Raw genomic sequence first — 27,698 nt, 5'->3', positions numbered from 1 at the left:
CCAGGCAGCCCTCACCTTTAGAACTACAAGGATGTCATCAGTGCTGAGCTGGCCATGTACCGAATGCAATATCTTGTACACAGACACCCTTGCTAGACAGTACAGCCAGATCTTTGACCCACATCTTTGCACAGTTCACTGCAGGGAAGCAATATTAGGTACCCACTCCAGTCTGTAACTAGACTACCAAGAAACAGCAGAATGGTGATGAGGATCCCTCTGATTGTCTTCTGTGCGTAGGCTCACTGTGTGACCAATAGCGCTGTGGAGCACCATTCAAAGAAACAGAGTGAAGCTTAGCTAGGAGTGCTTCTGTACAGGGAAATGCAGACTGATATTAAGCAAAAAATATATATATTTATTTATAAATTGTCCAAAAGGTGTCTCCATTGCTCCCCCATCCAGAGTGGAGACACCCTGACAGACAGGAAGTGTGTTACTGACTGTATCGCCATATGAAATAAAGGGGAAAAAAAGCCTTTAAAGGAAAACGAATGCAGCCACCACATTTAAGGATTGGAACTTCAATAAATTGTATTATTGTTTTTATGTTTAGATACATTTTAAGCTCACTCTGGTGCCCATTCCCAGCAGTGATTTGGCATCCTTCCAGCCCGTGGAAGGACACAGAGCAGGGGCTCTGGAAAGGGGAAACAAGGAGCAGAGAAAGCTGACTTATATGACTTTAATGTGTATTGCTCCACAGTGCCTGTTGATACAGAGTTCTGAGAGGGCTTGTTTGAAATAAATGCCTAAATGCCATAGTCTGGTCACCAGCCCACTTTAAATTAGTATTTGTATGTTAAAAAATGCAATACAATGCTACTAGTATGAAAAAGTATGCACTCAGCACATGACTTGTGCCTTAAAAAAAAAACTAATTGCGGTAATGTTTTTTTTTTTTTTGGTAATGAATAAAATTTTATTTATCTCTGTCTCTGCACTGTGGAAATGTTCCCCCACTTCCTGAGAGGGGGTCAGAGGGACAGGAAGTGATGGGAAATCTCTCTAGTGGTCATAGAACAGCAACAAAACACCTTATGATAAGTTATGACATTGCAAGTTGGACCTTCCTTTCCCTGTGACCTCATTCTTCTAATTTCTTGCCCTGGTTATAGAAATATAAATCGATGTAAAAATGCCTATAGTGGAGTCACAGACAGCAATACAAATTTGAAAGAAGTTTTAACCCTTCTCCACACTTCAAAACGAAAGCTGGACGTAGATGGTTCTTGTTTTTTTTTTTTTCTCTTAGCTAGCAGGCTGAATGGAAAAGAGCAAACAGATACTCCATCCATGCAAGCAAGGTGGATGGAAGAAACCCCCCTATCCCTTGCCTGGACATTGTATTATGACAAAGGGAATAAATAACCTGCCGTGCTAACTGTGATAATATGCATACCAAATAATCCCTCAATTATTGTGAAATCCCAAAAAAATAAAAATCATAAAGCCCCATTTGAATGCCAGAACACCATTATGCTGTTCAAAATGTTGTGTTGAATCCAATCTTGTGATCCCCATGTGGACCATCACCACCATAAGAAATTAACTCTTACCGGAACAGGTAGACCCTATTACAGATAAATGATAGTCTCAAGCTGAAGGGGTTTGACCCATGCTACTTGGCTGGACTCCTGCAGTGTCCCACTCTCCAGTGTACTGTATGTTAAAATCAATAGCAATCATATATTTCACAAGATCCGAAATCCAAAATGCATAAAACTACTCACATTTTAACCCTAAAACAACGCTTATGTATAAAAAAACATTCCCAGCAATGTAGCAAATACTACAAATAATTACCAATCCAGACAGGCGTGGTGACATCAAGTGCGTTAGCTCCGTCATACGCGTTTTGTCATAACTGACATCATCGGGGGCATGTCACCAGGACTATCATTATTTTTTGCACATATACAGAGTGGACTTTAGGACTTTTTTTTTTTATTTCACATTTATTTGCACATTATCACAGTTAACGTGGCAATTTATTTATTTCCTTTCCTACATGGTTTATCTGACTGCTTTTTGCCAGCCGCTTGATTTTCCCAGCGTGTTTTCTATTCTGTTTTTTTATTGCATTATGACAGCAAAATTCTCTGCTGTCATAAAACACTAATAAGTGGCTTAAGCTGCTGATCGACAAACGTTTTCCTGCTTGTCCGTTGGAATGGGGACGGCCACACACCAATCGAAATTTAGCTGGTCCCAAATTTCAATATGTCTGTGGGCAAAAGCAAACAAACAGAACGCGTTTTCTCTGGAGTCGGGCGTCATTAAGTTTTACTTTTCCCGTGCCAGAGTATTATCCAACATTTGGGCAACTTTCTTCATTTCCAAATACTGTGCTTTACATATTTGACAGGAAAAATACGGTCAAAAACATTCTTTCCGTGGATTAAAAGCTTGCTCTATGATAATTGTGAATATTTATACAGCCATTAAGAACATCATATGAGTTTGAGAGGCTTAACTGTCTTATCTGCACTTCCATTCTCCTATAAGGTTTCTCTATATAAACATTAGCTTTTCTGGTTCACCAGTCCGAAACCTCACCAGGGCCCACTGAAAGCTGTTCTGGAAATATTGCAGATGCAGGAGAAGGGCATGTCAGACTCCCCATTCCCAAGTCACTTTGAGTCCAAATAATAAGGATATTTTTTTTGTGATGCGCAGCTGTGTGATTGATGCTTGAAAAGCATTTACATGTATTCAGTTCACAGACCCGGCGTTGACTTGCAGGTTTCTTTCAGAAACAGAAGAGGAAATGATTGCATTAATTGTAGACCTCCAGTAGGCATGATAATGTAAGCAAAGCCCTTTTATTTCTTTTGCTTTTTTTTTTTTTTTCAATTGTGTCTATTTTTTTCAAGAAAAATAAATCACCATCTGCTTAATTTATTTTTTGATTCAAATGCATATAAATAATCTTTGTACTTGTTATTTTTTTACGGGTTGTTGACCAATCTAAGCTGAACTTGAACGGAATAGATCCATTGCTCAGTTTTGACACTACAGCGCAGTAATAATAAAATCGGATGGCTAACATATGTCGTTTGTGTGTACTTAATAAACTATTCTTTCTTATCTTTTGGCAGAGATAAATTATATTTTAATGATGTGTCATTTTGATGCAGTTAATCTTCATGCTTAGCTGTGGATGGCAAAGCTCGATTGACCCTCTCTTTGTTTTGCCGAGACTGGAAATTAATTAAACATTGCCATTTCTTTTTCGATTTCTGTTGTAGCAACTGACCTGTAATCAAATTGTTTGTGCGCCTGCTTTTAATGATACAGTTTACTAGACGACATGGTTTCATGTGCATTCACTTGCAGATTCTCGTTTAAATTTTAATGCTGTGCCAGCGCAGTCACACAGGGCAAAGTGTGTATGGCGGTAAAGGAAATGTGAAAGGAAGTGGGGGTAGGGGGGGACCGGGGCAATCAGAAATGTGCATTTTTCTGGATTTTTTTTTTTTTTTTATAAGACCAAAGCCATCCGTCCGTTTCAACAGGAATTGGGGGCTAGTAATAGGTCGGATTACATTTTTCTGTTTCAGTCTATTTGGGAAATGGTGACTTATGATCAGAAACAATTACTTACAAGATTTATTTGAAGGTTGATGTATTTTGTAGGATGTGGAAGCAGTGTTCATTTTTATAGGTAATCAGGTGGAAACTCAACTTTACAGAACTCTGCAAGATTCATTTGACCTTTTGATTTATACTTGGAGTTGTTATATTGGGAATTGGGTTATGTAGCAGTTCATCTAGTTCATAGACATGCTTGAATATAGCTGTATAAGTGATATTCCATCAGGGTTTAGGCGTCATGTGGATTCCTAGCTCGAGGAGAACTACAGTTCTCAGAATTACCTAATAGATGGAATTTACATTTAGCCCATAGATTTACTATGTAGGTAACACAGTCCCCTTTTACCTACCTAAACCATTTTTAAAATGTGTATATATATATATATATATATATATAGATATATAGATATATAAATATATAGATATAGATATATAGCTATATATATATATATATATATATATATGTATATATATATATATATATATATATATATATATATATATATATATATATATATATATATATATATATATATATATATATATATATATATATATGTATATATATATATATATATATATATATATATGTATATATATATATATATATATATATATATATATAGGAATATCTGTAGCAGCGGCTCCTGAAGAGCAAGCGCTATGCGTTTTTTCAAAGTTAAACTTTGCCTAAACCGCAGTTTGGTTTAGGTGCATTTGTCTAAATTGGACTTCAGCATCAGTCTGACTGGACTGTGAGATGTTCAGCCTGGCCACTGGGGGCACTGTCTCTTCTGGTAGGCATGGAACTATGGTCTGGTTAGGTGCTTAAGTTACTCTCTCTCTCTCTCTCTCTCTCGGAGCCTGGCCAGTGGGAGTGGCGCTCTCTCTGTGCTTTCTGCGAGACGGTATTTAAGATGTGGACGGCATGTGATTCTAAGTTTCCGGTCCAGAATGATCTGTTGATTTTATGGTCCTGGTCCTCCTGACCAGCCCCCAGGAAGGCTATGGCCTGGGGTGCGGATCCAACCGACTTTAATGTCTCGCGGCTGGCTAGCCCAAGGCAAGGAAACTAAAGGAAGGATTCTGAGGTGGTTGGGTGCCGTCTCTGATTCAGGAGAAACCCAGTGTTCTTCAAGCATTCCAGGGGAGGACTCTTCAGAAGAACACGGGTTGGTTTTCTTAGCAAGAGCCTGGAAGGGCTGAAGTAACCGAGAGAATCCAGTCTTGTGGATATCGCCAAGCAGGTTGAGAGATCCAGGTATCCTACAAGTGTTTTCAAGCTTAGTTTTCCTATGGGTTCTACAACAACGTCTGTGGCAGAGACATTATCTTGTACGTTTCTACAACAACGTCTGTGGCAGAGACTTGTTCCTGAGTAAACACCATGTTGGCTGCTAGGCCTTGTGAGATAGGGACTGTCCAACCTGAGTGATCATCCAGTTGTGAATGGCTATTCTCTGGATGAAGTCAAAGTAAGCATGTTCTTCAACGTTTTTCACTTTGACACTAAGCCCTTGTACACACGGTCGGAGAATCCGTTGGAATGTGTCCTATCGGACCGTGTTGTCGGATAATCTGACTGTGTGTGGTATGCATCGGACTGATTCCGTCTGAATATCCGTCGAACCCAATTTTCCAACTTGTTGGAAATATTTCCCGACCAACTGGGCCGATCGGACATACTCCGATCATGTGTAGAGAATTTTGATCGGACCAAGTGCCACGCATGCTCAGATCAAATTCCTATATCAAAGCTATTGGCTACTAGCCTGAATGTAGTCCCATCGTAATGAAATTACGTCATCACGTTCTGAAAGATCGGATTTTTCGGCAACTTTGTCTGACCGTGTGTATGCAACAGTTTCGGACAAGATCCGACGGACAAAATCCGACGGATTTGGTTGTCGAAATCTCTGACCGCGTGTACAGGGGCTAAGAGTACCTGAACTTCCTTTCCAACCCTCTGATCCCAATTTAACCACTTTCAGACCGGACCAATTTGCTGGTCAAAGACCAGACCACTTTTTGCGATTCGGCACTGCGTCGCTTTAACTGACAATTGCGCGGTCGTGCGACGTGGCTCCCAAACAAAATTGACGTCCTTTTTTTCCCACAAATAGAGCTTTCTTTTGGTGGTATTTGATCACCCCTGCGGTTTTTATTTTTTGCGCTATAAACAAAAATAGAGCGACAATTTTGAAAAAAACGCATTATTTTTTACTTTTTGTTATAATAAATATCCCCCAGAAATATATAAAAAAACATTTTTTTCCCTCAATTTAGGCCGATACGTATTCTTCTACATATTTTTGGTAAAAAAAATCGCAATAAGCGATTATTGATTGGTTTGCGCAAAAGTTATAGCGTTTACAAAATAGGGATAGTTTTATAGCATTTCTATTAATAATTTTTTATTATTTTTTTTTTTACTAGTAATGGCGGCGATCTGCGATTTTTATTGTGACTGCGACATTGTCGGGGACCCATCGGACATTTTTGACACATTTTTGGGACCATTGTCATTTATACAGTAATCACTGCTATATAAATGCAGTGATTCCTGTGTAAATGACACTGGCAGTGAAAGGGTTAACCAGTGGGTGGCAGTGTAGGGGTTAAGTGTTCCTAGGGGTGTGTTACTAACTGTGGGGGGGTTGGGCTTTCATTTAGTGTACACTGATCTCTGCTCCAATCACATGGAGCAGAGATCAGCGTCACTAGTTGCTAGGCAGAATGGGAAAATTTTGTTTATACAGCATTTCCTCCATTCGGCCGCTCCGTGAGACGATCGCGGGGATGCCCGCGGCGATCGAGTCCGCGGGTCCCGCGACCGGACTCACGGGGGTCCCGACCAGCGCGGGAGCGCACCGCCGGCGGCGCGCTCCCGATGGCACGGCGGCAACGAATATTGGACGTACATGTACGCCAATATGCCTGCCCGTGCCATGCTGTCGACGTACATCGTCGTGCGCTGGTCGGGAAGTGGTTAAAAGACTGTTCAATTGTCGAAGTTTTGCAAATAAAATCCATTCAAGTGGATTGGTTGTCAGTCTCAAGTTACTGGGCTATTTACCACGGGACACCCCTAGACGTGCAACAAGGAGAACAGAAGGTAACGGTAAGCCCAAAAATAACCAGCAGCTCCTTCGGGGGTTAGTGCTACATATCTATCTATCTATCTATCTATCTATCTATCTATCTATCTATCTATCTATCTATCTATGTGTATACGGTATAGATATATATATATATATATATATATATAGAAAGGCCAGTATGGTGGCCTGAAATTATGGGAGGAGCCCGGTGGAGTATATAACCAGCCGTCCGCCCGTCTTCCTCGTCGGTTCCGGTGCGCGATACCTGATACGTCAGATATCAAGGGCCGACTATCCTAGACCAGACGCAGTGAGCCCGTTCGCGTTGTTCGTCTCCGTCTTGACCGTCTTCCCGTTCATCAGCGTCCGTAGGTTTCGCCGTCGGAGTGTCGTCTTACCCATCGAATTTGTCGCTACACGTCGGGCCGCCTGTCGCAGGTAGGGCTTCGGCACCCCCTTTTCGGTTTATGTATTACGATGTCCCTTCAACGTTCCCTGAACTCACGAACCGCTCGGATGTTACTGTGGCTCTCGTACTCATGTCACTGTTTCTACTTTCGATGTAGTCGTTATCACCTTCGGTTGATCACGCCACGTCAGGCGATTCATTCGCAGGTACGACATTCGAAACCGTTCGACTCCCCGAGCATTTCTGTTTAGTATCAGTCGAATCGTTCGACTCACAGCCGACTGCTTGTTACGACAAAGCAAGCAGTCCGCACGTATCGGTTGGTATCTGCTCCAGTTCGGATATATCTCGTCATTCATGCAGTTGTGTTATGTATCTTATTTCATCTCATTCAAGTCATTTCAGTCCCACTCATTTCTACCGTTTCAAAACATTTCTGTCACTAGCCGCGCTCCGGCGCGAATACTGTCGCACCTCTGGTGCACCGATTCGCTTTGAAGTGCCCCAGGGTTCGGCCTCATTTCTGTACATGCTCCAGAGACTGAGTCACTCGCAGGTTCACGCACGGTCCCTGATTCTTGTCTTTGTCATGGCATACCATTTCTGTCACTTATTACGCTCCAGTTCGAATCCTGTCGCATTCCTCTATGCACCGATTCGTCCTGGTGTGCCCAGCTGCTACGCCTCATTTCGGTACATGCTCCAGAGACGGATTATTTTCCGTAACCGGCAGTCCAGTCGTTGAATCCGGCCTCTGTCATGGGATATCATTTCTGTCACTTATTACACTCCAATTCGAATCCTGTCGCATTCTTGTATGCACCGATTCGTTCTGGTGTGCCCAGCTGCTACGCCTCATTTCAGTATATGCTCCAGAGACGGATTCTTTGTTGTAACCATCAGTCCAGTCGTTGAATCTTGTCTCTGTCATGGCATATCATTTCTGTCACTTATTACGCTCCAATTCGAATCCTGTCGCATTCCTTACGCACCGATTCGTTCTGGTGTGCCCAGCTGCTACGCCTCATTTCAGTACATGCTCCAAAGACAGGATTCATCTATTTGGTTCAAGGGCTCGTCCTCTGATTCTTGTCTTTGTCATGGGTTTTTCATTTCATTTCACCTATCACGTTCCGGTACGAATAGTCACATCTGTGTACCAAATTCGTTTCGGCGTGCCCCAGGAATGGCCTCATTTCAGTACATGTTCCAGAATCCGTTTCGTGCTCGGTCGCAAGTTGTGGCATGGCGATCCGGATCTCTGTCATGGCAGGTTCTCTCATTTCACTGTCACATACCGCTTCCCGGCTTGGGTCCAGTTGATTCTTCAATGTTGGATGCCTGCCGGGGGCCTTGCTCCTCGGCCTCATTTCATTGTAGATTGCCTTCAAAAGGGAAACACAGCTTCGTTTAGGCGTGTCTCGCTGTTTTCTCCACATACAAGCGTAGACTTCTTGCAATCGTTGCAAGCACACATCCAAGCGTAGACTTCTTGCAATCGTTGCAAGCACGCAGTGGGCCCCTTTCTTTTTCGGGTATTACTGAGCTCCACGAGGCATATCAATATCTGGAGGGCATTATTGGGAGATGGAAATCTGACCCACTTAAAAGGAGGATATCTTTTGACGGGATCCATCTATTATTTACAAACGCTCAAATTGCTTATTTTTCTGGTAAGCACATTCATTGTATGGTGACGGGCACTTTTAAGAGTTTTTGGATCGTGTTTAAATCACCGCGGTGTCACCGACTCTTATTTGGATTCACACATGAACTTTCTTTGAATGGACTTTGATTTATATTATTTTTTATATTGTTTTTTCACCTTATATATTGCTTTGTTTTTTATGCACTTAAGGTGTTTTTTTCATTGTGATATTTATTTAAAGTTAATATCTATTTATTTTGATATTACTTTTAGACATTTTTTATTATAGGGTTGGCGCAGTTTTTTATTTCTGCATATTTGTTTGGTGTTACATCACATCTATTGCTGCTGCCTATTTCACATTTTATTTGCTTTCATGTTTCTTTCCTAGCGCGGAATAATTTTTTCCATCCAGACATAGACTTCTCGCAATCATTACAAGCACGCATTCGAGCATAGACCTCTTGCACTTATTACTAGCACGCATTCGAGCATAGACCTCTTGCAATCGTTGCAAGCACGCATTCGAGCATAGACCTCTTGCAATCATTGCAAGCACGCATTCGAGCATAGACCTTTTGCATTCATTACAAGCACGCATTCGGGCATAGACCTCTTGCAATCGCTGCAAGCACGCATTCGAGCATAGACCTCTCGCGGTCATTACAAGCACGCATTCGAGCATAGACCTCCTACACTCATTACAAGCATGCATTCAAGCATAGACCTCTTGCAATCGTTGCATGCAGGCATTCGAGCATAGACCTCTGGCGATCATTGCAAGCACGCATTCGAGCATAGACCTCTTGCACTCATCACAAGCACGCATTCGAGCATAGTTCTCTTGCAATCATGGCAAGCACGCATTTGAGCATAGACCTCTTGCAATCGTTGCAAGCAGGTGTCCAGGCACAACTTGTTGCAATCATTGCTGGCAGGCACTTCTGGCTTGCTCAATAGATTGCTTTAGGGAAGACCTGGATACCTTCCTAAATGTACGTTGTATTACGGGGTACTTATATTTATAGGTATAGTTGATCCAGGGAAAATCCGATTGCCTCTCGAGGGGTCAGGAAGGAATTTTTTCCCCGGCTGTAGCAAATTGGCCTATGCTCTGTTGGGGGTTTTTTGCCTTCCTCTGGATCAGCTGCGGGCGTAGAATTGGGTGTGTCGGGTTGTGTGATACCTTATTTATTTTGATTTGGTTGGACCGGATGGACTTCTGTCTTTTCCGGCCTGGCTACCCATGAAGCCTACCATAATTCCTTGCAGTCGTTGCAGGCACGAGTCCTGGCACAACTCCTTGCATTAGTTGCAGGCACGCATCCTAGCATAACATCTTGCAGTCATGGCAAGCACGCATCCTGGGTAACATCTTGCAATCATCGCAAGCACGCATCCAAACATGCATTCAAGCACAACTCCTGTAGTCTTCGCAGTGCACATGCGGTAACACGAATGGCTCACAGTCACTACGTATACATCTCCAGTGACAAACTCCCGGGCAATTGTCGCAAGCACATGTTTAAACACAACTTTTAGTCACGCCAAGGCTCGTGACTTAGCATAACTTCTTGCAATCATTCGTTGGCAAGCACGTTCTCAGTGGCACACAAACTGGCTACACGTCATTTTCTGCAGCACTTAATTGGCCTCTCGTCTCCCGTGGCTTTCTTACAAACCACTCACTGTTGTCTGTCTATCCGTCTCTTCCTTAGGACAGTTGAGTTCAGCTTCCGTCCCGCACCAGGATCATGTTGTCGCACGCAACTGGCTTCTTCCTGTAGCACGCCCAGGCTATTTCTAGCCAGCGTTCAGCATTTCTTATCCTGACAGTGCACGGAGAGCAGTGCACGGACAGTGCATCTGTCGTTACGGCCCATACAGCAAGATCCCCACCTCGGGGCATCCAGAGGCATCAGCCCATAGCCAACGGCAAACGCTCGCCATCACAACTGCCATCTTTAGGGGCATATTATATCCTCGCATATTCTCCAGTCTAGTCGTCCAAAAGACACCTACAGTCCCTACACGGCATGTTGAGTTCGCTATGCGCATCATCCCTCAGGGTCGCGCCTTGTGTCACGTCTATTGGTTTTACTGTCCCGCGGCAATAGCAGTCCTTGCTATGCGGGAGGAATTCCTATCGTCTGGGAATGGCGTCTCCCTGTTCATTCCCTCCGTGTCTTCCCTTTCGCCCCAGGTGATGACCGACGCAGCGGCCTCCACGGGCTTGCGGCTGTTTTTTGGCCACCTCCGGCTCGCAGCTCCCTGGCCTCCCCAGTTACTGGCAATTCCTGGCTGCGCCAAGGCGTCCTCTCTGTTGATTATGTCCTTCCTACGTCAACTGGTCCAGCTCTTGTTGTTGTTTCAGTTCAACATCTATTGTTCCTTTATCCACGGTAAGTTCAGTCAGGCAGCGGACGCCCTCTCCCGCTGTAACCTTGTCTCTTTTCCGATCAGGTACCCGGAGCCGGACCAACATCAGCAGCTATCCCGGACTGGTCTCAAGTAACCCTGGATTAGCCCCTCACCTCCTAGCGGCTACCCAACTTATCGATCACCCCCTTTCCCGCAATACCCTCAAGGCCTATCAGTCAGCCTGGAGGGCCTTTAACCGCTTGATCACGTATCACAGCACAGTGACGTCCCGTGTCAAGCGAGTCGTAGCCTTCATTTCCTACTGCCACTCGCAGTTGGTGTTATCCGTTAATACGATCCGGCTATACCTGACCGGTGTACAACATTTCACGTCCCTCCAGGACCCTACCGTACCCTCCTTATTTTCTTACCACACCGTCCGGGCTGTTATGCGCAGTGTCCAGAAGCGCCAGCCGATGGCCGGCACCAAACCACCGCCTTTCACAGGAGACGTTCTAGAACTATGTCAGATATCCTGGCCACTTCACCTTTCGGTCTCCACATGAGTGGCATTTACAAGCAGCCATACACCTGGCCTTCTACGGCTTCTTACGACCAAGCCAGTTTACTTGTAGTAGCCTCACAGCACGCATGCTGTACAAGCACCACCTGGTCCGATACGAAGACCATTTCATCTTACACTTAGCAGTCTCCAAGACGCAGCAGCTTGGCTCGGGTATGGACATACACTTCTATAAAACCAACAACCGCTGGTGCCCGGTCACTGTTCTCAGCCGCTTGTTGACCCTTTTGGCCAACCAACCAGGAACTGGCCGCTTCTGCCTTTTCACACGAAACCTCTCGACGCAGCCCAGTTCATGGAGCATGTCAGGATACTCCTGGGCATCCTTCACCTCAATCCTGCTCACTACTCCGGACATTCATTCCGTATCGAAACAGCTTCTACGGCCTCCCGCCAAGGGGTCCCGGTCCATGTTATCAAGAAATTGGGTAGATGGAAGTCCTCCTGTCCGTTACATACTCAAACTGCAAATAGAGATGGCCCAGGCCTTTGTCAAACTCACCCAGTGACAGTCTTGTCTCAATAAAGTGCAACCCCTACCTGGATGTTTTGCCCCCTTATTTTGGCATACCGTACGTTAGACCAGGGCACACTTTCAGGTCCATTTCAAGGAAGCGAGTTTATGTTAACCTTGTTTGTCATCCTTATCCGTATCGGTCTGAGGGCTCTGGACCATAAATAGAAAGGCCAGTATGGTGGCCTTAAATTATGGGAGGAGCCCGGTGGAGTATATAACCAGCCGTCCGCCCGTCTTCCTCGTCGGTTCCGGTGCGCGATACCCGCCCACCCATCCCCTTTATCAGGGCATTTCTCTAAGCATACTCCTCAAGTGAGTACTCATTTCACCCATTTCATATTCATTTCATTTTAAGGTATGCCCCCTTATTTTGGCATACCGTACGTTAGACCAGGGCACACTTTCAGGTCCATTTCAAGGAAGCGAGTTTATGTTAACCTCGTTTGTCATCCTTATCCGTATCGGTCTGAGGGCTCTGGACCATAAATATATATATATATATATATATATATATATATATATATATATATATATATATATATTACATTGCCAAAAGTATTGGGACACCTGCTTTTACACGCACATGCACTTTAAAGCTTTTGTTTTATCTAAAAATAAAAATAAAAATGGATCCTGTCCCTTTAAAGCATTTTATACAGCACAATGCTTGTGCTGTGTAATTTGACCCCCTGTATAACATGAAATAATTGGATGATCCTCTCAGTTTCTACCTTCCTCTCTGTAAACTGACCATGGATTATCATGGCTGATGAGCCCTTACACCGTTGTCAGTTTACATCCGCAGCTCTCCTGTCCTCCTCTGTTCTCTCTCCCCCTCCCTCCCTGCCTAGTGACAGTGCCCATCACACTCCTCCTGCTGCTGGAATAACATATACATATTTATACTATCATCTCTGTCTCTTAATGCAGTGTGTGATTTAATAAAAAGCCAATTACACCCAATTTCTGAGTGCCAATCGGCCCTTACATGACAGGCTCTCCTCCTCTCCTTCTCCCCTCTCGACTGGCGTCAGCGGGGAAATCTCAGCCACCGGCTGCTGCATCTGTCAGAAGGGGAGAGGAGAGAGCCAGATGGTCATGTTATCGCCGATTGGCACTCAGAAATTAGGTATAATCTGATTTATTTTATTTTTTTTAAATCACACACACAGGGGCACACTGCATTAAGAGACAGCGCTGATAGTATAAATATGTACATGTGGCTTAACAACCACTTTAATGGCATCCCAGTCTTAGTCTGTAGGGTTCCATATTGAGTTGGCCCATCCTCTGCAGCTATAACCACTTCAACTCTTCTGTCCACAAGGTTTAGGAGTGTGTCTATGGGAATTTTTGACCATTCTTCCAGAAGTGCATTTGTGAGGTCAGGCACTGATGTTGGAGGAGAAGACCTGGTTCACAGACTCTGCTCTAATTCATCCCGAAGGTATTTTATCAGGTTGAGGTCAGGACTTTGTACAGGCCAGTCAAATTCCTCCACCCCAATGATAGCTAGATAAGATATATAAGATAAGATGATAACTTTATTGATAGGTGGATGTTTGGGATGATTGTTGATACTAAATAGGGATACTATGAGTTATATTTACTAAACGTATATAGACGGTTCACCACAATAACTAAGATATGGGGAAAATGAGTGCACGGTGTATTTGCCTTTAGTTAATCAACCCTTATACAGTATGATTTATATGCATTTTATTATATTTCATGTATAGTGCTCCAAGTTAGAATAAAAGAGGAAAGTGATAAAGATCACAGTTGAGCCTATGGTTAAGGCCAGATTTAAATGGTCACTGTTCGGTAAGTAAAGGCTATTCATTTTGAATGGCTGTGCATTTTAAAAGAAAAGAAGCCACACTCTTCTTTTTAAATGCACCGCAGGACAACCCACAAAAGTGCGTTACTGTGCATTGCAGTGCACTACAATACAATTGAGCTGCTTTATTGCATTGAGGTGTCATTAACAATAAATCTAAATGAATGGTGCCACAATACCATAACATATGCTTGGTGCACAAGCATGGGTTGTGGTACTGTATGTGTTACTACAAACTCAGATTTCAACTCTAAAATAGCTTTTACTTTAAATTGATGTTATAACGTCTGGGACCATACTAGAATCATTTAATAAGGTTAATTTCTTAATGATTTGATTTTATGACAGAATTGTGTTAAGTGTCGGTCACACTTCTTACAATCTTGTTTTACAATATCTGTACAATTGCATACAGAGTCACAACTATGTAGTACAAGGACCTTTCCATCCATTATATATTCAGTCAGGCAGGTCCTTGCACTACTTATTTGCTGGTAAATTTGGACTGTAATGTGTGTGTGGCTTGCTGTAGACAAAATCATCCTTATCCATACCACGTCTACTTGAATTCAAATTTGTATATATAATAATGATAATATTGCTCAGTTATTTAACTATAAAGGATTATGGCTACATCTGGTAGGTACTTTGGAGGAAATTTATTTGTTTTGCACCTAACCATTTCCTTTCATCTAATAAAAACAGGATAAGACATTGGTGAGTTTGCAGGTTCCCAGATGCCGGTGCTAGAAAGTCATATTTTTTTGTAGACACAAAAGAAATTAGTATATAATACAGAGATCTAAGCCATTCATCTTGAATCTTTTTTTTATTTTGAAGGTCACAATACATTTCTTGATTCATGGAAAGGAACATTATTGCCTAAGCTCTCAAACTCAGCTAACAGCGGTTCTTGTGTTCTCCCAAAGGAATAGTTCTCTATATTAAAGTGCATGAAATGATGAAATTCTATGTCTGCCCTAAACACAAGTTTACCACAACCCTAAAACTTCCAAGAGATGACTTCATCCATTTTACTGTCATAAGCAAGAGCAAATGAAGGTTCTCAAAGATGGGGTGAATGGAAGACCTTATTAAAGTTTTACTCTAGGCAACTCATTAAATACACAGATTAAATACATATGTAAGAGCTCTTTTATTTGCCAAAAGATTTATATTACTGTCCATCTTGTCTTGAGCTTTTACTGCCACTAGTTTGTGAATGGACAGTGAAGCAGAAACAGCAGATTGATAAGCTCATCTTTTCCACTCTAATCTCTTCTCTTAGCAGCTTGTTCCTTGTTAGTGTATGCCCCCATACACACGGTCGGACATTCCGACAACAACGGTCAGAAAATCCGATCATTCGGAACGTGATGACGTTCGTTTTTTGCGACTGGACTACGTTGCGGCTAGTAGCCAAAAGCTTTGGTCTCGTAATTTGATCTGAGCACGCGTGGCACTTTGTCCGATCGGAATTCTCTACAAACGATCGGAAAAAGTCAGATCTGATTTTGTTGTCGGAAAATTTGAGGTCCTGCTCTGACGGAAAAAGTCCGATAGAGCCCACACATGATCTGATTTTCTGACAATATAATCCGATCGAACCTTTTCTGGTGGAATTTCCGAACGTGTGTACAGGTGTATTTGAGCACTACAGCACAGCGATTGGCTCATTGTGCTGCATCTCCTACTACCATTCTGAGTTCTGTTGCACAGGGACCGCAAAAAAGGCTGATACCTAGTAAAATTCAGGTACCTGCAGAAGTTGCAATGAATTTTTATATGATGACCAAAAGTTCCCATTCCATATTGTGCCCTATGCCTGCTCACTGGAGAAATAATCAACAGCTTGATTATATTGATTGATTATCCAGTGAGCAAGCTAAAGACAGAGTATAGGAAGCTGTAAACTGTACTGGAACAAAGCGTGCGAAGGCTACTTAAACATAATTACAAGTCCTTTGTCAAGTAAAACAATTCGTATGTATTTAAACTTTTCTTCTTCATGTCAGTCTTATATGTTTTAAGCACCATTATTGCACCATTTTCATACCGGGTTTAGAGTTTTCAAGTAGGTTGTTAAGTAAATAAACACATTCATGAACATCACAGAAAAAAACAATTATGTCAGAAAACGTGTAAAACATCTAAAACCAAACCCGGGACTTCAATCAGAGCTACTCTGATATGCAGGGCACCATCAAGACGCCCCTTCTGAGGGCAGGTCTATGACTTTCTGCACGTACAGTATGTCTTCAATCTCCCTGGGTTGAATGACACTAGGAGTTCTTCAACCCAGAGGACCGCAGGCCTCTTGTAGTAGAAAAGGGGTACTATGTGGAACAGCATTCAAATGAAAGTAAGTATTGTAGCCAGAGCTAATTTTTTTCCCTTAAAGAATGACTTAAAAACATTTATAGTATCTAAAGTCAAAACTTGATGGAGATTGATGGAATAGGAAATGGGCAAAACCCCTGTCAGAATTTTTATTTTTTCATTGGGGTGATTTCCCTTCCCTGTCTCGGAGACACAAACAGGAAGTAAGAGAAAATCCCCCCAAAGGGAGGGGAAATCCCTTTTTAGTTGTCACCAGGTCAGGTGTCACCATTGCAAGATTTCACCTGAAACTGTTAACTTTTGGATTACCCTTGACTGTCTTTGATGGTGATAATGGTCACCCCAAGACCAAAAAAAAAGTTGAATCTTCCCAACGTAGACAAAGACAGAGATTATAACCTTTCTCTTCTCTATCCAAGATTACATTATTTGGAATATAGGTACACTTAAATAATTACATATTTGAAAACAAAAAAAATAGAAAAAAATAATGGAATGGACCAATGGTGTTAGCGTTTGCGGGATTATACAATAGATTTCCCTCTGTTAGTTATTGAACAAAAACAGCAAATGCTAGCACTCAGGATACTGGTATAGTGATTCACAATCAATTCAATAAAAACTAGTTATAAAAGGCAGGACTGGATAAATCAATTGTAAAAATTCCAGTATATATTAAAAGTCCAATCAGTTAAAAGAGATACTGAGTAGTGGATCTAGGGAGCTGGATAAGGATGGTAAAGTCTATAGGCAAACAGACACCAAGGGCTGCCCTTCTCAGGATCAACATGGAAAAAAGAAAACACAGAAAAGCGACTCTGAGTATAAATGTTTAATGTGTAGTACAATAAAGTATTCAACACTTACATATAAGTAAGTACAGATGTGTTCCTGGAAGATAGAAGTCTCATGGAGGTGTTGCTGGTGTCTGCAGCATGTTCCAAGAAATGCCAAATCCAGGCTATGTAAGCCACAAGGGGTAACATATTATGTACATATACGTGTGTGTGCGGGCATATGCACAACTGCAGATGTGTATGCATGCATAACCGCACACATACATACAGTACATACAGATGCGCAGGCATGTTTCATGCACGGTGATAACAAGATATAATTAAAAATATATAAAAATGAATATAAAAGTGTCATATAAGGCTGTAAAATGTGACTAATAGGTCAGGATTGCCATTAAATAGGTGGGATAGAATCAAGGCATTTTTTAACTCACGTTCAAAGTACAAGATGAAATTAATGATCAATATGCAAGGGATGGATCAAAGTTATATCTTGTGTCAGCGTATTCAATGGATTCAAGAAAAAATGTATTAAAAAATTAATTAATCAGTTAATCAATAGGATTATGAAAATATGTTATAATATAGGGATAAATCTAATTAAATAATGAAAAAAATATGAAAAAATTAATAATTAAATATGGCAAGCAATTGTTTTAGTAAGATATATATGGAGACATGATACAATGAAAAAGAGACAAGTCATCATTATTAGCTGAATCAACTATTATTTCATAGAAGTAATGATATCAACAGTGGATCAACAAAGAATAATTAATAATAAAAGATTATATGATGGTATTTACTTCCTTGTTAGTTCCTCGTTAAGTCCGTTGGGCGCAAGGGTATGTCTTTTCTTTTCTCTATTATTATTGGAGATGTTTCTGCTATGTTTGTTGTCATTGAGCTGCAGCTCTTCTTTGGATGGAAGGCACATGGCAGTCCACTGAGACAAATAATGGCTTGAAAAGCAGTAAAACACCACTAGACATGTTGTAAAGACTAATTTGACAGCATGAGTGATAATGCACTCAACTTTTTTCACCATAAACTTTTTATTTACAATCTAGAGTGCATCTGTACCTACTTCTTGCTCTAGGTAATCAGTAGCTTCAATACAATTCTGCCGTTTTCTTAAGAACGTTCCAGTTTACCAATAAATCAATTACTGGGGCAGCAATCTGGAGTACAGCTGACACAGGCTCGGAAAGTGGTTCTAGGTTACACACTGAGTTGTATCATACATTTTTCTGTCCTTATTCAATAGGAAATCATATTCTTGTGTGCTCATTTTTAAGGGCAGTACCTCTCTGCAACCAATCAGCATTCCATTTGCTAAAGCCAGGATGAACTCTGAATTACACGATAAATTCTGAATGTCTTCTTTGCATAATTACAACCATACATTGCAATACTATAAATTATTGCAAGAGTTATAAGTTGCATCGTTAAGTGAGCGAAAGCTGTTAAACTGCAGCCAAAAATCAAATGTTCAGTTTTTGGATAGAATGAGAAAATGGTAGAACTCTTATTTCCACATCTGTTAAATTTATCTTACTTTCTGTCTATTTAACATGAATCACACTGCAGAGGAAGTGAGGGAAAATCACCCAACTTCCTGTTTATTTCAGGTTTTCAGACAGAACATAAAAAGAAAGGAATGTTTATTAAACTAAAAAATAAGCTTTGCCTGGGATTGGCCTTTAACACACATATTGGGCAGTTCAATGTTGGAATCTTTTATGCTAACCTAAAGGGTACAATGCTATTGTTTATTCCAGCTTTTAAGTTATCCAGTTATATATCTGTCACCTTGAGAGGTTAAGGATAGGCCATGTACAACCTTAAAGTGGTTGTGACATCACTATGCATAATTACTAGAATCCCCTCTGTTAAAGCCAGCTATATTGTACAGCGTATGTGTTTTTTTTTTATATTTTTTCATTATGCAGCTCAATACCTTATTTCACAGTGCCACTGTGCAGTCACGTGACCTCCTGCCACTCTCCTTCACCGATCTGAGGACTACAGTTGGAGGGGCTGAGATTGCCCACTGATGTCAGCTAGGAGGAGAAGAGAAGAGCGGCAGGAGGTCACATGACCGCACAGTGACACTGTTAAATAAGGTATTGAGCTGCATAATTTCTGGTTATTATGCACAGTGAACAGGCAGGATCAACCAGGTATTTTGCAGCATCGAATGCAACAAATGAAACTGCCTACAGTTACGTTTATGCAATTTGTAGCTAAAGTGTAATCCTGAAGCTTGATGTTTATGTTACAATATGGTCTACCTGTCATAAGCAGTACATGTTCAATCATCTACACAGCAGTTAAAACTGAGTTATCAGACAAAACTTTGCAACCTACCAATAATTTATGGTTATAGTTGCAGCTTTCTTTTACCCCTTGCATGGCCAATTGCAATAAACAGTAATACCTAAATAGTTCATATTACCTTGCAACAATTGCCTGACATAAGTATCTTAAAATATATTCCTAAATGTAACAGCATTTGTTTGTTTTTACAAAATGTAAACTATTATATTGTATGCTTTTAAATTTAATATAGACCAGTTAAGGCAATGTAATTAGTATGCTGCAGACTACCTAAGCTTTGACTTCACCAATCTTAGTTAAATAAATAGTTTCAGTTCATAGATCAGCGTATCTCCAGTGAAATTCATAGTACAGTGGCATGAAGGGTATTTTGTGTTAGCATGCATAATTTAGTGCACTTCATGAATCTTAAAGTATTGATGAGTTCGCCAAGTTACATCACATTTAAGAAGTAGAAACAAAGCATGAGAAACATGTCACACTTGCTGCATGTCTGCACTGTCAATTTGGAGATATCTTATGCAATGGTTACATAATCCTGTTGTTTGAAATAGCTAAGAAACTGATGTCATCAGTCTTGTATCTCCATCTTTGGGGAAAGAACTTTTTGTCTTGCTTATAAACAGCAATGTAGTGCTTTCAATATTTTTTTACCTGCCCTTCAGTCTTAGCATATCGGTAGAAGCACTGCTGTTTAAAGCGCTGCCTTGGGTTAGGTACCTGAAAAATACCCAGACTGTAGGTCATTTTGTTATGCTTGCAGGCCTGATGCAGCTATTTATGATTAAATTTGAGGCTTTTTTCCCAGCCCATGGTTGTGCAATAAGAACATTGAAATGTAGTAATTTGGGAAATTGAGGGATTTTTTTAGCAGTTTTAAAGTAAATAAAGTTTTGAATGTTAGGGCAAGTTGGGTTATTTTAATGAGACTTCTTCATGGCTGTATTGTGGTAACAAGAAGATGTAAAATGTGTATAAACGCACCTTGAATAACACATGTTTCTTTACAATGTTTTGAAATACTTACGCAGTTGTACCTGCGACTTGCATACTGTGCATTTTTTTCTTTGTTGTTTTATCCTTGTTATGCTCCTTCTTTTATCTCAATAAAACGAAATGTTTAAAAAAAAAATGTATCAACAATGACCTAGTATTAGGGCAAACGTAAAAATATAAGCAAATATATAAAAAAAAAAACATTTAGAAATAATTCAGATACAGGGGTAGATTTACTAAAACTGGAGCACTCTGGTGCTGTGCATGTTAGCCAATCAGCTTTTCATGTAATCGCATTCATTTAAGCTTTAGCAATAAAACCTGGAAGCTGTTTGGTTTCTATGCAGAGTTGCACCAGATTTTGCACTCTCTAGTTTTGGTAAAGAAACCCCATTTCAAGTCTATTTGGGGTTATACTGCCTAAGAGGGTTTTATTTTTAAAAAAAAGCATTCGGTGTGTTTATCTACAGTTTGACAAACAAATTTATTTTTAAAAAAACTCAATGCAATCAAGAATGATCAGTAATCTGATGCATGTTTACAAATACATTTTGATTGAAACAAGCCTCATGTACAATTTTTTATTTCATATACATGTATTAGTATGCATTTACAGTTCCTTGGTTCATCAGTCTTTATATGTAGTAAAGCATGCTTCTTATACTCATTGTGGAACCTAAGGGGTTAATCCTCCGCATTGTGTAAAAAGGCTGTTTCATCCTGTATGCCCAGATCCTCCCCTTCTTGCATTGCCCCCAAAACATGTCCGAGTAAGACAGAGTTAGTGGAGTCACATGGTCAGTTTGGTGTGTATTGCTTGAGAGTTTTTTTTTTTTCTTGGGAGAGTGTATGTGATCAGCACAGGGCCAATCAGCACTGTCCAGACAGAGGGTCAGGGGTCCTGCATCCTTATAGGACAGCCGTGGCAGTATGAAAACACCTTCTACAGGCTTTAACCAGGTATTGATAGAAGTCAGAAGATTGCTATATACTGCTGATGAGAAAAGGTATTTAGCAGTTTAGATTTACTAAAACAATTGCATTTCCATGCTCTCTTTACTATGGGAGACCGGATATAGTGAATGCAAGGTCCTGGTTTAGTAACACTTTAACTTCATATACAATATACTGTATCTGATTTGTAGTTTGCTTCTAGTTGGCCCATTTATTAAAAATCATGGAGCCATTGGAATTGGAGCTGTTTTTAGTAGAGGTTCCACATTGCCCAATTTCCACCACATCAATAGGGCAGCAACTTTACTAGCCTTATGACTGTTCATGGTCTCATACAAAAACTCCCAAACTAGTTTATTTCATTCCCAGATTTTTTTATTTATTTTTTGCAAAGAGCACCGATCTTTAGTAGCAATGTATTTTATGCTGTTGCAGCGTACAAAGAGGTTGCTTACTCAGATGTAGCCTGTTTATTGGATACTTTATCACTTTTTAACATCCTTCTGACTTTATTGCTTGGAGTGATATAATTTCCTATAAGCATGTCTTTAAAGGAAAGCAAATTAAATCCTGTCAAGCATTTTAAGATGTAATGTGGTCTGTTTTTATCTCCAGGACTTGTGCAAGCAGTGAAACCGAGAGTGAGGCTGGAGATTACATGGACCAGCAATACGATGACCTTAACAATAAAATGAATTTGGTGACAGATCCAACTGGATTCTTGAGGATGGTCAACAGAAACAACACATTCAACAGGTACAGTTTTCTACAAGGAGGCTAATGTAAAATGGCGCATGTTTTTTTTTGCACTTCCTTATAACCAGTTCATTGTAAAATGGTCACTGACTTATGTCAGCTCTGCCTGTTCAATTCCCGTGATACGAGTTTTAAAGCAAGTCAATTAGTGTAGACATTTCTGCTGCTGCAGAGGAACGACACTCCATAAAATGCAAATGTTATTATTATGAAATTGTTCTTTATCTCAACTATTATGAGAGCCCTACATAACTCATTGTGGAACATAATTGGCTTCCGTGAGCAGATCTAATTATCCATGGAGCAGCAATCTGTTCTGCTCCGTCATATTTTACATTACTGCGGGTAGCGACCATCCCTGGTTACTGGTGAATCTGGAGGATCGGTGAATGACTCTTAGTATTTTGAAGAGGTGAACGGTAATACAGTGAAGTGTATCTAGTAGTATTCCAAAGTGCGCTGATGTGTAGTTACCTTTAACAAACAATTTGATTTCCTCTGTCCACTGTTTAAAGCAGTCAGGACAATAAAGGTTGATTTTTAATTGGATAATTGTATCCACGTATGGCTTTAACCTTGCTGCATTGTCATTTGTTTGTGTGGTCTATAAGATATTTGTGCTGTGTCTGTAAAAAAACACATAACTGTAACTAACTGGCTTATTCAGTAGAACATCAAAAGCAATGATGGCAAAGTGCATAGTGCAGTTGATAGTCAATCAGATTCAAATCCTTTGATCAGATCATTTAAATTTGCAAGAAAGATTCATTTTTTAAGCTTGCTATGGGTCTGTGTACTTAAAGTAGAACTATGGGCAACACACTTTTTTTCATTTTGGATGGAGTAAGGGAGGGTCATAAACCCTGTCTGTTTACTTTTTGCTTTGTCCCATTGCGGAGATTTACCTTCACTTCCTGTCCCATAGCCAAAACAGAAAGAGAGAGGAAATCCCTGAAAATTAAGTGAATCCCTTGGGGACCCTCAGGTCACCAGAACTGTTGTCCCCATTGGAAGATTTCCCCTCTATTACTTTTCTGGGGACAACCAAAAAATTGGGATTTTCTTTACCTTCATTTTCAATGATAATGGTAAACAGGACAACTAGAGGGTGAATCTCCCTAATGGGGGCACAGACGGCAATAAAAACTGACAGGTGTATTAATCCACCTCCACTCTATCCAAAAACGAAAAAAAAATTAAAAATGTTTTGCCTTCAGTTGTACTATAAATCGTTTCTCTTCATTTTTTGCTTTATGTCTACCTAATCAATATTTGACATTTTAATGACTGATTGCTGGGTTGATTATTGACTGAAGATATGCAGACATTTCATTTTTGTAGAACAATATATTACAGAGGGATGAAGAGAGTCGTGTCCCTTATATTCTTTCTGATGTGTGCACAACTCACAGGGGTTTATTTACTAAAATTGGAGAGTGCGACATCTGGTGCAGCTCTGCATAGAAACCAATCAGCTTCCAGGTTTGTCAAAGCTTAATTGAACAAGCTGAAGTTAGAAGCTGATTGGCTACCATGCATAGCTGCACCAGATTTTGCACGCTCCAGTTTTAGTAAATAAACCCCATAGTCTCCCTACAGCTTACTTACCTGTCTTGGTAATAGACAATTTTAAACAGGAATAGGACACTCTGAAGTTTCAACATATTATACTTGTCATGTTATTTTAAGATAAATAGCTTTAATATTCAGAAGAACATTATTCAGAAAAAATGTAAATTTGACTGCATTTCAATCATATAGTAAGAATCTGCTAACTGTAAGGTCTCGTTTAAATGAAAAACATTGGTTAGGTCTCCAATGTTCATGAAAAGGGACTGCTTTTACTATAAAAAAAATAATAATTTAGTAGAATTAATATAGTTTTGTTAGTGATGATTACGATCCATGCACATAGAAAACATTTTTCATGGCGTGAGCTACAGCAGATGTTAATACTACAGTAAATGAAGTTTTGAACATTATCATCAAATATATGAATAGCTTCTTTTCAAGTGTAATGGTGCCCCTGTTTTCTTGAAATAGTTGGACATTACAGTAAGTAGTTATGATGGTATTTTCAACTTTATAATACTATGCTAATGTAGTCTATACATGGTCCTTATTTCTTCAAGAAGGTATCCTTGAGTAACTTCAAATGTTGCTTTTGTTCCTTCAAAGTTCCCAATACCAACACTCCTTAAAGTGAAGATCCGCTCACTGCTGCAAAAATTAAAAGCCAGCAGCTACATTTACTGCAGCTGCTGACTTTTAATAATAGGACACTTACCTGTCCTGGAGTCCAGCAATGTTGGCAGCTGATGTTTCCATCAGCTTTTGGGTGCTGCCGCCGCCATAGCCAGTAAGAGAACCTGGTAGTGAAGCATTACGGCTTCATGCCAGGTCCCTACTGTGCATACGCAAGGCACCTGATGTGCTCTCCTATTGGCCCGGCGATGGGGGAAGGAGGAGGAAGCCGAGCAGTGACTCCAACAGCCACGGCCAAGACTCCCAGAGGTGGGGAAATGATACCTGTCAAAGACAGGTATCCACTACCCCTCCCCCATGAAAGCTGCACTTTTGGGTGGAACTATGCTTTAAAGTCCAACTTCAGACAATATTTTTTTTGTTTGCTTTGGACAGAACTGGAAAGGATTATATAAGTTTTTCTTTTGTTTTTCTGTTATAAAACTTTGTAAATAAGTACGTTTTCTCCTTCACTGATGGGCACTGATAAGCTAGCACTGAGGGGCACTGACAATGGGCACTGATAGGTGGCACTGATATGCAGCACTGATGGGCATTGATAAGCGCCACTTATGGGCACTCATGGGTAGCACTGGTGGGCACTGATAGGCAACACTGATGGACTCTGAAAGGCTGCACTGATGGGTACTTATGGGTGGCACTGATAGGCTGCACTGCTGGGCACTGATAGGCGGAACTGATACATGGCACTGACGATGGGCACTGATAGGCATCACTGATGGGCACTGATATGCGGCACTGATAGGTGGCATTGTTAGGCATCACTGATGGCACTGGCAATGGCAGGCATTGGGAGGGGCACTGATTGGCAGCTGATTGGGCACTGATTGGCATTTCCCTGGGGGTCTAGGGTGGCATACCTGGTGGTCCAGTGTGATGGCCATCCCTGGCGTGATGATGTCACCAAACTAGACTAACCTCAGCTTTGGGAACAAGTCCCCAAAGTTGCACTGTAAATAAATGATAGGGATAAACCAAAACTTTCTATAAAGTGCCATATGAATAGGAAATGTGTGGAGCTGTTCAAAGTTTACTGAATAGCCAAAGATTTTTCCCAAATTAGTGTCTATGAATAAATGCATAGAAATAAAAAAGTTATATTTTGAAGGTTTCATTTTCACAGACTGTAGTGCCATACTACATAATGACCGTACATAATGGATATACTTAACCTTGGTTCTCCAAAATGTCTTTGTTCAGAAAAAATAAGCTAATACTTTGTCCTTAGAGTTGAATAATGCAATATTTATGTTTATTATGCATACTTGTGTTTATTTATTTAAACCTCCTTTTAATCTGTTCATACATTAACTTGTATACATAAAAGCCAAGTGTGCAGTGAGCATGTAGAACATTGTTTAGACTGATCCGATTGAATGCACGATGAATGAAAGGTTAGATGTTTTTTAATATGTTAATGATTTGAATATTCCACATTCTATCAGCTCTAAAAGCATTTTAAAACAAGAGCTGGCATGCTTCTATGTAATTTAGAATGCATGCTTTTTTTAAGCAGAAAATAATTGACCACTAAAAACAGACAGAAACTGCACATTTCTGCATATTCTGCATTCAGGTTAAAAACGATTGTAATAAATGGGTGTGTAAGGGCTAACATGTGAGTCATAATAAGCACTTACAAGAAATGGCACTGCCTGATTTGAGTCATGGCAATTCCTATTTCATTTATTTAAATCCTTATTTTTATTTTATTTTTTAATCAACACAAGGGATGGTACTTCCCCGGCAGCTGTAATAGTTGAATTCCTCTATCCTCTGCCTCCCTCCCATACCCCACAGGGAATGGAGGCGGCAGACCTATCGTTCATCCACTAGACCTCCATTCATAGATAGCTTTTCATTCATAAAAACATACACCAAAAAATAAGGTAATACTAATGAACCACAATAGTCCAATAACCAAATGTCCACATATAACGTGTCCAATAAATGGAAAACTTCCGCTTCAATCTCAAACTGAAGTAGGGAACATGTGGTCAAGATGGATAAATCAGAAATGAAGATGGACCGAATATACAATGGTATACATCTGGAAGGTATTCAAATGTGAAGATGGGTACATGAAGGAAAAAGAAAAAAGGAAGCTCCACATGGCGCAGGTCAACCAAAATGGTTTATTAAGAGTAGAAATACCATACAAAAAAAAACATATGTATATATGAAAAGTGATCACAAAAACTATCCTAACAGCAATATGGGAAGCAGGAGGTGCGGCCTGACACGTTTCGACTAAATAGTTTTCAACTGGGGCATATCCTGGCCTCCCCATTTTGCTGCCAAATTTATAAACTATACTCCAATCCATAATTGTATTATCCATCTTCACATTTGAATACCTTCCAGATGTATATGCACTACACTATTTACCTGTTATAGTGATAAGCCAATAATAATGTGGAGAATTTGGCCATAATATGTAGGTTTGGAGGGCACAGGTACTCCATAAGCCCCGTACACACTATCAGATTGTCTGCTGATTTTTTCATTCAGATTTACCAAAACCATGTAGTAGAAGGGCCTGCCTGATTGCATACAAATTGAAAATCCTAAGGCTTGACCTCATATTATATGGTTTTGGTAAATCTGAAGGAGAAAATCAGCAGAAAATCTGATAGTGTGTATGGGGCTTAAGTGTCAGTACTTCTGCACCATTTTGTCCCCTGATCCTCCTACCACGTTTCCCCAAAAATAAGCCTGGGTCTTATATTAATTTTTTTCAACAAAAGACACAGTAGGGCTTATTTTTGGGGTAGGTATTACCAAGTAATGTGATGTCTTCTCTCCCCCTCTCCCTCCCTGCCTGTCAGGAATCCCCAGTGTGAACCGAGTTAAAATGCTTGTAAAATCCTATAATCCACTCTATTACTGTAGTATATAATGTACAATGTGTGCGTTTCTGTAACATAGATGTGCCAAATACCTTCGTTATAGTACCGCGCGGTACTTCCGCAAGCTCGCTTTCCTGCTCTGAGCACTGCAGGGGAGGGGCCATACCGAAGGTATCTGGCACAATTATATTACAGAAACACACACATTTGACATTATATACTCCAGAAATAGAGTGGATTATAGGATTTTATAAGCATTTTGAAATGGGGCTGATTTTATAAGCATTTTGAAATGGGGCTTATTTTCGGAGGTAGGGCTTATATTTCAGCTCTTCTGGAAAATAA

General features: G+C 40.5%; 1 protein-coding gene across 3 annotated transcripts in view; it reads left to right on the top strand.

Annotated features, from left to right (window-relative positions):
* Positions 1-27,698, top strand: part of TTC28 (tetratricopeptide repeat domain 28) — an 810,203-nt gene that overhangs the window by 631,263 nt on the left and 151,242 nt on the right. For all 3 annotated transcript variants that reach the window (XM_077461413.1, XM_077461412.1, XM_077461415.1), the window contains one exon: positions 22,099-22,239. In XM_077461413.1, the coding sequence (XP_077317539.1) occupies positions 22,099-22,239 (141 nt within the window). The remainder of the gene's footprint in view (positions 1-22,098; positions 22,240-27,698) is intronic.

The sequence above is a fragment of the Lithobates pipiens genome, unplaced genomic scaffold, assembly GCF_037356315.1.
Source record: "Lithobates pipiens isolate NorthernLeopardFrog02 unplaced genomic scaffold, aLitPip1_a1.2 Scaffold_3, whole genome shotgun sequence".
Lineage (NCBI taxonomy): Eukaryota > Metazoa > Chordata > Amphibia > Anura > Ranidae > Lithobates > Lithobates pipiens.
The sequence above is the reverse complement of the archived record's forward strand: the minus strand, read 5'-3'. Positions and strand labels throughout refer to the sequence as shown.